Here is an 11235-nt window from a genome sequence, read left to right as displayed (position 1 = left end):
AAATGAAATGCGACAAACAGGGGCTATTTGCTAAGATTCTTGCTCAATGGCTCCAGAAGGCTGGCTGATGTTTCCCATGACAGGAGGTCTTGACCAGGAAATGGTTGAAGTTTCCCTGGGATGTTCTGAACTTGAAGGGAGAAAGCCCATTGTTTTGGGGACTAGCCCTGGAGATCTGCTGCCAGCCAGTGCAAGCAGCAGTGAGCTAAATGGGCCAATGCTCTGACTTTCTGACACTAAGAGACGGTGGAACAGACTCCCTCCGAAGGTGGTGGGCTGCCCTGTGATAGGAATTTTAAAGTCTTAGATATGTAATAAATGTTCATAAATATACCAAGCAAACACATACATAAATATATATATATATATAAACAACATGTCTGAAAACCCCACAGAAAAAAAGTCCTGAACAAATTGACCTCAATTATTTCTCTGCAAGGTCAAAGTGGGAAATCTCCCCATTGTCTTTTTCCTTCACAAATCCTGTCTTAAGGGCACATTTAAGAAATGAATAGGGTGTGAGACTGTGACCTGGCCCAGGAACTAAGTATTTATCATTACAAAAGACTGACCAGGCTCCCCAGGGTATCCAATCAAGTGACCATTAAACAGGTAACCTGTCAGGTGAGATAAACAATGCACTCAGATTTCTGCTGTAGACAGCCTTTTCTGTGATGTAGGTATGATGTATCTGGGAGGTGGTCTTAGGTTACACCCCTTCTGTGATGTATGTAGGATGTATGGAGGGGTGGTCTTGAGCTCCAGGGCAGGGAATTTAAAATGTCTATATAAGGCCTTGCGCGCCATTTTTCTGGGTTCCTCCTCCTCTCCTGCGGCTGAGGGGGAGCACCCTGTTGCAACAGATCAATAAAGATCAGGCTTACTAGCTGCTTTGTTTCTCAATATTCTCTGGTTGGCCTCTGTTATTTTCTCCTACCAATAGGGAACCTATGTAAGGACTCTATATGGGCTCTTGGATACCCCATAAGGGGAAAAGGGCAGATTTTTGTTTACAACACTCCTTCCTTGGAGGTTTTTAAGCAGAGGTCGGATGGCCACCTGTCAGGGATTCTTTAGTTGAGACTCCTGCTTTGCAGCGGGTTGGACTAGATGACCCCTAGGGGTCCCCCCCAACTCAACGATTCTGAGATTCTACTCCAGGATGGCTTCCTAAGTTCCTATCTGGGCTGTAGCTCAGTGCTGGAACACCTGCTCTGCATGCAATACGTCCCAGGTTCGGTGCTCCAGGTCTGAAACCACCAGTCCTAGACAACCGCTGACAGTCAGTGTCGACAATACTAGGGTTTTGGATGAGGCCCTTGGGTTGATCATCATCTCCCACGACCCTGCTCTGACCCTGCTGTGGGTTTCCCAACAGAGCATTCCTTCGGCTCTCCGTTCTCCTGTGCCCCCCTCTTGCCCAACTTTCATTCTTCTTCCTCATTACTGTTCATCGATACGATATGATACGATAATCTTCATTGTCATTGTCCCATACAAAACAACGAAATTGAAAAAAATCTACGTCAGACATTCAAAAACCAACAAGCCTGCTATCCCAGCCTGGTTAACCCCCTAAAAACTCTGATACCCCATCATTAAATACAATATACTCCCATAGAGACTCCTTACACTGCGTTTAAAACCAAAATCGCATTTGGATAGAAACTGTTTCTCAGGCGACTAGTCCTAGTCTTGATAACCCTGGGCCTTCTTCCAGAAGGCAGAAGCTGAAAGAGATCATTTCCGGGGTGCGCACTATCCTGCGCTATCTCTGCCGCTTTCTTATGGCACCTGGAAGCATAGATTTGATCCAAGGTGGGAAGAGGGCACCCAATTATTCTCTCCGCAGTCTTGACAACCCTGGACAGCATTGTTTTTTCCCTGACCGTGCAGCTCCCAAACCACACACAGAGACCATAAGTTAATACACTCTCCGCAGTACAATGGTAAAATGCCATCAACAGGTCCTTGGAGAGATTGTTTTCCCGGAGGATTCTCAGAAAATATAACCTCTGCTGTGCTCTCGTCATCAGGTCTTTGGTGTTTTCTCCCCCGGTTAGGGCGTCTCTCAACTCCATTCCCAGAAATCGAAACACCGAGACCTGTCCCACGCACTTCCCCTCAATAATGAGTGGCTGAATATTCAATATCCACATTGCCCTAGGCCCCAGTCTCTCTTATTCTGACACTGGCTTTGTCCCTCCTCGCCTGGGTGGAATTGAATTTGCTCCCTCTCCGATTGCCTGAGTAAGCCTTAGTCAATGCAGTCTCTGCTGGCAACCGCTCGCGTTTTTTAGGCAGAGCTGAGGGAGGGGAAACACGCGCCCTTTTCTCTTTCCGGAAGCAGTCAGCATCAGCAGAGGTCTTCAGTGCCAGAAGCAGGAATCAACTCAGGGAAAATGGCAGCTCCATCTTCCTTGCTGGCTCACGGATGCTGCCGCCGCCAGCTGCCAACCCTGCCCCCTGGCTTTGCCTGTAAGAATGGACCGCTGCAATCCTGCACTTGCTCACCCAATCCCATGGAACTTGTTCTAAACAAAATCTGCCCTTTTCCCCTTATGGGGTATCCAAGAGCCCATATAGAGTCCTTACGTAGGTTCCCTGTTGGTAGGAGAAAATAACAGAGGCCAACCAGAGAATATTGAGAAGCAAAGCAGCTCGTAAGCCTGATCTTTATTGATCTGTTGCAACAGGGTGCTCCCCTCACAGGCAGGAAACGAGGAGGACCCAGAACAAAAGTGTGCCTGTCCTTATATAGATATTTTAAATTGCCCACCTTGGAGTCCAAGACCACCCCCAGAAACATCATACATACACCACATAAGGGGTGTAGCTCAAGACCACCCCCCAGACACATCATACCTACATCACAGAAAGTGCGGTCTACAGCAGAAATCTGAGTGCATTGTTTATCTCCTGTCTGGCAGGTTATCTGTTAATGCTTACTTGATTGGATACCCTGGGGAGCCTGGTCAGTCTTTTGTAGTGATAAATACTTAGTTCCTGAGCCAGGTCACAGGCTCGCCCTATTCAAACACAGGATTTGTGAAGGAAAAGACAATGGGGAGGCTTTTCCATTTTCCTTTGACCTTGCAGAGAAAATATTTGGTCAGTTTGGGAATAAAAAATGGTTTCAGGTCGGTCTTCCTGTGCTGATCTATGTATGTGCTTGGTTGGTACATTTATTATATATCTAAGACCTTAAAATTCTTATCACAAACTGAACGGAGATTGCTTCTGAATGTACCTGTTCAAGATAGCACCACAAATGACAGGAAGAAGCCTGTGTTTTATAGCTCAGAGAATCAAGGAGAATGGAGCAATGGAGAAAATTCTGAAACAACAATGGGATACCAGCTTCGCCCAAGGCATGATGGATAACAGCAACATCTTACAAGGACAGGAAGAACGGACAGAATAATTGCCACATACAGGAAGAACAAGGATATCGTTTGAGTTCCTCACTAGTACATCGTTTAATGTGGCAACACAAATAGAAGTTATGAATATTGCAGTTGTTGTATAAGGGATTATTATTATGACTTGAAGCTAATGGAAATTAATAAGATTTTGGAACGCAGAAATAAAGCAAATAATCAAGCCATCAATTCTAGCACGTGGAGGCCCCCACCTTATCTAAATTACCATATTTTTCTGTGTATAAGACTAGGGTTTTTTTACTTTAAAAATCTGGGGGCATCTTATACACAGATAGTGCATACAGTGGTGCCTCGCAAGACGAAATTAATCCGTTCCGCGAGTCTCTTCGTCTAGCGGTTTTTTCGTCTTGCGAAGCAACCCTATTAGCGGATTAGCGCTATTAGCGGTTTAGCGGCTATTAAAGGCTTAGCGGCTTAGCGGCTAAAAGGCTATTAGCGGCTTAGCGGCTTAGAAAAGGGGGGGGGAGTGAAAAAAATCGCAAGACTCGCAAGACTTTTTCGTTTTGCGAAGCAAGCCCATAGGGAAATTCGTCTTGCGAAGCGCATCGAAAAACGGAAAACCCTTTCGTCTAGCGGGTTTTCCGTCTTGCGGAGCACCACTGTATGCCCATTTTCTAAATTTGGGGACCCCAAAAGTAGGGGGTATCTTATAGATGGGGATGTCTTATACACGGAAAAATACGGTATATAATTCATTATTTGAACTATTGGTGTTAATTGTCTGTATTATAAATTGGTATTGTTATAACGAGGCTATTATTGGATTGTAATTTAAAACTAATAAAAATTAATATCAAAAAAAGCAGCAGTATAGGTTTTGGAATCGAAGGCACCCCAAAGTTCATCTATTCCACCCCCTGCAACGCAGAACCAGAAGAGGCCTGAAAAGGGTGGAGAGGTTTGCTGGGCTCAGACAAAGCCCCCAATTGTTTGGAAAAAGCCCTGGGCCGGTGGGAACTTCATCTGATTAATGGTGGTAAGACCTACTGGTGACGAGCTGCTCTGCTCATTAGCCCTGACATTTGGCCAAGTCTGTGTCTTTGTCCATGGAGGTCCAACAAAGGTCCGTATAGTTCAAGCTCTGGTTTTCCCAGTAGTGATGTATGGAAGTGAGAGCTGGACCATCAAGAAGGCTGATCGCCGAAGAATGGATGCTTTTGAACTCTGGTGCTGGAGGAGACTCTTGAGAGTCCCATGGACTGCAAGAAAATCAAACCTCTCCATTCTGAAGGAAATCAGCCCTGAGTGCTCACTGGAAGGACAGATCCTGAAGCTGAGGCTCCAAGACTTTGGCCACCTCATGAGAAGAGAAGACTCCCTGCAAAAGACCCTGATGTTGGGAAAGATGGAGGGCACAAGGAGAAGGGGACGACAGAGATGGTTGGACAGTGTTCTCGAAGCTACCAGCATGAGTTTGACCCAACTGCGGGAGGCAGTGGAAGACAGGAGTGCCTTGCGTGCTCTGGTCCAGGGGGTCACGAAGAGTCGGACACGACTAAATGACTAAACAACAACAACATCATACAGATTGTGTTCTTGCTAATAAAGAGTTAACTCCATCAGTGTGATTTACTGCTGGCCTGTTCCTTACAAGAGGCTTCAGAAGGGCTTGGAGAAGTCCATGATGTGTTGAATTGAGGAGGAAATGAAGGAGGTGAGTGTGTTCCCTGGGGCCAAGAGGAATATTTCAGTTGTATCCACCAGAGGTCACCAAATATCACTTATTATTTGATGAACACCAATTACAGGAATGGATTTAAACGCCAGCTCTTTCTGGACAGCTGACCTTCTGCCCTGCTGGTCAAGGCAGTGACTTCTACACTCCCAGTCGCTGCAGAGGATTTGAAGCCATATTTAGTGGCGACGCTCAGTACAGGCTGTAATAGTGTGGCCATGTGTCCTACTTTTCAGAGAACTGCTCTCTGTTTGCAGAGCTATCGTAGTAGAAGAAGAAGGAGGAGGAGGAGAAGAAGAAGAAGAAGAAGAGTTTGGATTTGATATCCTGCTTTATCACTACCTTAAGGAGTGGCGGGTGGCGCTGTGATCTAAACCACTGAGCCTAGGACTTGCTGATTAGAAGGTTGGTGGTTCGAATCCCTGTGACGGTGGTGAGCTCCCGTTGCTCTGTCCCAGCTGCTGCCAACCTAGCAGTTCGAAAGCACACCAGTGCAAGTAGATAATTAGGTACCACTCCGGTGGGAAGGTAAATGGCGTTTCCGTGCGCTGCTCTGGTTCGCCAGAATAGCTCAGTCATGCTGGCCACATGACCCGGAAGCTGAACGCCGGCTCCCTTGGCCAATAAAGCGAGATGAGCGCCGGAACCCCAGAGTCGGCCACAACTACACCTAATGATCAAGGGTCCCCTTTACCTTTAAGGAGTCTCAAAGCGTCTAACAATCTCCTTTCCCTTCCTCCTTATTTCAAAGGGCCCTCTATTCGACGGGGCCGTCCTGTCAAAGACCTGTCTAAAGTTAAAGACTACAAAAAGTGGGATGGAGGGACTTTGATATGCCCACCAACTGTTAACACCTGGACAGCACACAGAGCAGGCACTAAGCTCACCTGGTCACAGGTGAGCCTAGTAGCTGCCAAGCAACTCTCAGCACCTGGGCAACAGAATAAGCAAGCATATCGACTACATGGAATTGGCAGAAATGACTGGCAGAATCCGAGACCAGGGAGAAGAGATGGTGAAAGAAGACTGGAAGAAATTTAAAGACTACTTACAGAAATATTGTAAAATTAATGAATGTTAGAAAGATGTTGGATAGAAACTAAGGGGTTTTCAGCTGTAATGCTTTAGGAGATACGAAAAAAAAGATTTACAAATGGGTAAAAGCTTAATGGTAAGGATTTGCTGAACTAACAAATTGAAGTGGAATACAAAGAAGGGAGGTATGAGGAGGTCTGGGGAAATAAGTGTAAGGAAGATATGCTATGGAAAATTATTTGTGTTTTTTTAAACTGTTTTTATGCTGTATTTTGTATTTTTTTCTTTTTTTCATTTTCATTGTTATATTTTAAAAACTTTAATAAATATCTTTCAGAATAAGCAAGCATACAGGCCATCAGGCCAAACTATCCTCAACAAGGGCAAGATGTACTATATTTCTATTTACATTGTAGGACTTTGTTCTAAACTTACAGCATCGATAAAGCAGCTCATGCAGATTTTATGCAAATATGTGCCCGCCCCTTTTGGCAATGCCTAAGAGTCCACTGTAGTCGCTGACCGGACCTGGTAATAATAATAATAATAATAATAATAATAATAATAATAATAATAATAATTTATACCCCGTCCATCTGGCTGGGTTTCCCCAGCCATTCTGGGTGGCTCCCAACAAAAGATTAAAAATACATTAAAACACCACAAAAGTCACAAAAGCCACAAAAGTGCTGGTTTTGGTAGTGGGCTGCATGTGCATGATATCTGCTGGAAGGGCAACCCCCCCAACCTATACATAAATTCCTGCAACAAAGCGACACCACACAACTCATGGTATTCAAACCAGGCACACGGATTCCAAGCAGCATAGAAAGTCCTCGCAGCAGTATCGTCCGAGGTGTCCTAAAGGAGCATAGCTCTCAAGTTCTTCTCTGAAGAACTCATTGATCAGCCAAGGCCTGCTCAAGACATTTGGGCACCTGAGGTGAACCACAAAATGGGAGAGCAGGAAAGAATGGATCTGTGAAGATCTACATCAGGAACAAGCGGGAGGGGGGTATAAAATCAACCATACGCAGTGGTTGTAGTGGGAATCAAAGGCTGTGGCTGCAGCAGCAGGGTGTGGTCTATTTTTTACAATTTATTTGGTTTTTCAAATTAAAAATTTTCAGAGATCCATCAAACATAAATCATTAAAAAACAGATTCCAAGGTATCTCCTGGACTCCTATCCTCCCCTTTGTAGGTCCTATTATTTATCATTTCCTCCCGCATCTTTTATGATAATTCAAACCCTTTAGCTCTTCCATTAAGTCCAGAATTCAACCTTAAATACAAGTGCTATTCCAATCCTACTAACGATTTTAACTCTTTACAATGGTCTTTAAGGTAAGTTATAAATTTTCCCCATTCTTTGTTAAAACTTTGGTCTTCCTGATTTCTGACTCTTCCAGTCATTTTAGCCATTTTGGTATAGTCCATCAACTTCATCTGCCATTCTTCTCTGGTAGGGACTTTATCTTCTTCTGTATGGTTTTTAATATTCAGTTGGAAGCCGCCCAGAGTGGCTGGGGTATAAATAATAAATTCTTCTTCTTCTTTCCAGGGTGGGTGCATGTGTTCTAAAATCACACTGTTATGTACTGAGTTGAATAGGATCCAAAAGGCAGCAGTCTGATTGGTCCTAGAACAATAGGGTCCAGAATGCAGCAGTCTGATCGGTCCTAGAACAATGCAGCAGTATGATTGGTCCGCAGGAGCCACCCAATCCAGCTCCAGGTGGAAGTGAATCCGCAACCTGATTGGCCTACAGGAGAATCCCAGAATTAGCCAATCACGTGCAGCCCAATGTGTAAATAATGTATATAAAGCAGACATTCTGGGGGAACTTTTATTCCTCCTCACCACTATGAGCTGAATAAAGAGCATGAAATCCACTCTCGACTCCGAGTATATTTCACACACCATTTCCTTAGTGGGGGGTGAGACCAGCACTGGCTCTTACTCAACCAGAGGACACTGCAGAAACAGGATCAACATATAAAAATGATCCTTTCCTGGCAAGGCTGCCCTTTCAAGCAGGCAGAAACCCAACAGGCGCAGCAAGTCAGATAAGAGGGAGGAATTTTTTTTCTAACCCCCCCCACCCACGTGCGCTGTAGCTGTTGAACTTCTGCCTGCCAAGCCAGCTGTTCCAGGAACAGCTGCAGAGGCAGCATCAACATATAAAAACAATCAATCCTTTCCTGGCAAGGCTGTCCTTTCAAGCAGGCAGAAACCCAACAGGCGCAGCAAGCCAGAAAAGAGGGAGGGAGGGTTTTTTTACCCTCCCTATACTCAGCTGTTGAACCTCTGCCTGCAAAGCTGGCTGTTCCAGGAACAGCTCGATAATAAGAACAACAACAGTATGATATATATATATATATTTAATAATATTCATTGAGAAAAGAATTTTTAAAATTACAAAGAAAAAAAGACAAAATTACAGAGAAAAAAGACAAAAACAGAAAAAAATAAAAAATAAAACCATCATTTTCAAATTCTGCACTTTCATTGCCTTCTTTACATGACCTCCTCCTCCTCCCATCTCTTGTATCTTGATTAATATTTGTCACAGCAAATCCTTTCCATAATTCATAATATTCTGTCATTACATTACCTTGCTCTATTTTCATCTTATCTTATAAAAAAACCTTAAAACTGAAATCTTATTTTTACCAGCTTCTCATAACCATTACCTTTTTACCTAATTCTTTAAACATTTTTACAAGAGCCAAGTAATTTCATTTCAACATTTTTCCAACGTTCATAAAACATTTCTAATGATAAAAAAGAGAATAAAAACAATCAAATCTTCTTCCAGCATCCCCTCCCCCCAGTCCCGGGATTGTCAGTCCTTTTTATCCCATTAGTCTGGCACATTAACCTGTTGATCTTATATCTGAGGCCTTCAAATCTCTTCCATGTCCCTTTCGCAGCTCTTCTCCATATTTTCCTTTCACTCGTGGGAACTCCAGCTTGGTAGTGTTTTTGACCCATTTCAACAAATCAGCCCCTTTCCCATAGTCCAGACTAGACTCCATGTGGCATTTTAAAACATGTTTCAAATTCCATCCAAAATTGGAAGTCCCAACAGCTCCAAACCTCTGACGGCCCATTGCCAGACAAGGAAAGTCCAAACATCCCTGCATAGGGGGGTCAGTCCAACCCCCCCATTTCCAGCCAAGCTTTGTCTTTCCAAATCTGGTTTTTTCCAAGTTCATTTATCAAATCCAAAGGCTCATTTTCCTGGATATTTTATTTTAAAAGGCTGGTCCCCTTTCACATTATTAGTGAGGAGACACAGAGATACACACAGAGAAGGGCGCAGCAAGCCAGATAAGAGGGAAGGTTGTTTTTTTAACCCCCCCCCACGTGCGCTGCAGCTGTTGAACTTCTGCCTGCCAAGCCAGCTGTTCCAGGAACAGCTGCAGAGGCAGCATCAACATATAAAAACAATCGATCCTTTCCTGCTAAGGCTGTCCTTTCAAGCAGGCAGAAACCCAACAGGCGCAGCAAGCCAGAAAAGAGGGAGGTTTCTTTTTACCCTCCCTATACTCAGCTGTTGAACTTCTGCCTGCCATGCTGGCTGTTCCAGGAACAGCTCGATAATAAGAACAACAACAGTATGATATTTTATTTTATTTTAAAAGGCTGGTCCCCTTTCACATTATTAGTGAGGAGACACAGAGAAGGGCGCTGCAAGCCAGATAAGAGGGAAGGTTGTTTTTTTAACCCCCCCCCCCACGTGCGCTGCAGCTGTTGAACTTCTGCCTGCCAAGCCAGCTGTTCCAGGAACAGCTGCAGAGGCAGCATCAACATATAAAAACAATCGATCCTTTCCTGCTAAGGCTGTCCTTTCAAGCAGGCAGAAACCCAACAGGCGCAGCAAGCCAGAAAAGAGGGTTGTTTTTTTTACCTTCCCTATACTCAGCTGTTGAACTTCTGCCTGCCATGCTGGCTGTTCCAGGAACAGCTCGATAATAAGAACAACAACAGTATGATCTTTTATTTTATTTTGAAAGGCTGGTCCCCTTTCCCATTATTAGTGAGGAGACACAGAGACACACAGAGAAGGGCGCTGCAAGTCAGATAAGAGGGAAGGTTGTTTTTTTAACCCCCCCACGTGCGCTGCAGCTGTTGAACTTCTGCCTGCCAAACCAGCTGTTCCAGCCCAATAATAACAACAACAACAACAGTATGATATTTTATTTTATTTTGAAAGGCTGGTCCCCTTTCCCATTACTAGTGAGGAGACAGAGAGAGAGAGAAGGGCCGGTTTCCTTTTTCCCGCCTCCCGGCGCAGGGCGGGCCACTTCCGGCCGGGCGCGTGCTGCCGCCCGGACGCCTTTGGCGGCGGCCCCCCGCCGCCCGCCCGCCCGGAAGTGCGTCGTCGGTTGCCGTCGGTTCCGGGCGGGAGCGCCGCGAGCCAGCAAAGGACGGGGCAGGACGGGGCCTTGGCTGCTTCGCTGGGCCGCGCGGGGGTTTTCTTCCCCCCCTTTCCCTCCTTCCGCGGGGCTCTTTTCCTTCCCTCAGCCCCTCGGGGAAGGCGAGTCGGGCGGCGCGGGCCTTTCCGCCTGCCGGGGCCTGGGCCGAGGGCGCTGGAACTTTCTCCCCTCACGCGGCGGGCGGGCGGCTGACGGGGCGCGGTTTCCGCGGCGGGGGGGGGGCGGCGAGGCCTCCGCTGCTGCTGCTTCTTCCTCTTCCCTCTCCCGGTAATGGCTGAGGAGGCCTGAGGAGAAGGAGGAGGAGAAGGGATGGATCCTGGTGGCGGAGGCGGCGGCTGCCCGGGACCCGGCACGGGCGGAGGCGGCGGCGGTGGCGGCGGCTCGGGCGGAGGCGGAAAGCCGAACCTGCAAGTGGTGTACCAGGCCGTGCAGGCCCTGTACCACGACCCGGACCCCAGCGGCAAGGAGCGCGCCAGCCTTTGGCTCGGGGAGCTGCAGAGATCGGTGAGCGGCGGGGGAGGGGAGGGGAGGGGGCGTCGAACCGCCTCCCCCCCATGTGGGGGTGGGGGTGGGGGAGGGGAAGGACAGCCCAGGCTCACCACAGGCGCATGGGGAGCCCCGGAGGGAAGGAGGATTCC

At 46.5% G+C, this 11235-nt stretch overlaps 1 protein-coding gene across 1 annotated transcript in view; it reads left to right on the top strand.

The window, feature by feature from the left end:
* Nucleotides 1-10542: 10542 nt before the first annotated feature.
* TNPO3 (transportin 3) overlaps nucleotides 10543-11235 on the top strand; it is a gene marked incomplete at its 3' end in the record, with an annotated part of 42967 nt that continues 42274 nt past the window's right edge. The window contains exon 1 of the mRNA XM_081212194.1: nucleotides 10543-11101. Within this exon, the coding sequence (XP_081068320.1) occupies nucleotides 10907-11101 (195 nt within the window). The 5' untranslated portion in view covers nucleotides 10543-10906. The remainder of the gene's footprint in view (nucleotides 11102-11235) is intronic.

This window comes from Podarcis bocagei (assembly GCF_964188305.1).
Source record: "Podarcis bocagei genome assembly, chromosome: 10".
NCBI classification, from domain to species: domain Eukaryota; kingdom Metazoa; phylum Chordata; class Lepidosauria; order Squamata; family Lacertidae; genus Podarcis; species Podarcis bocagei.
Note: the sequence above shows the minus strand (reverse complement) of the source record. Positions and strands in the feature narration are given on the sequence as shown.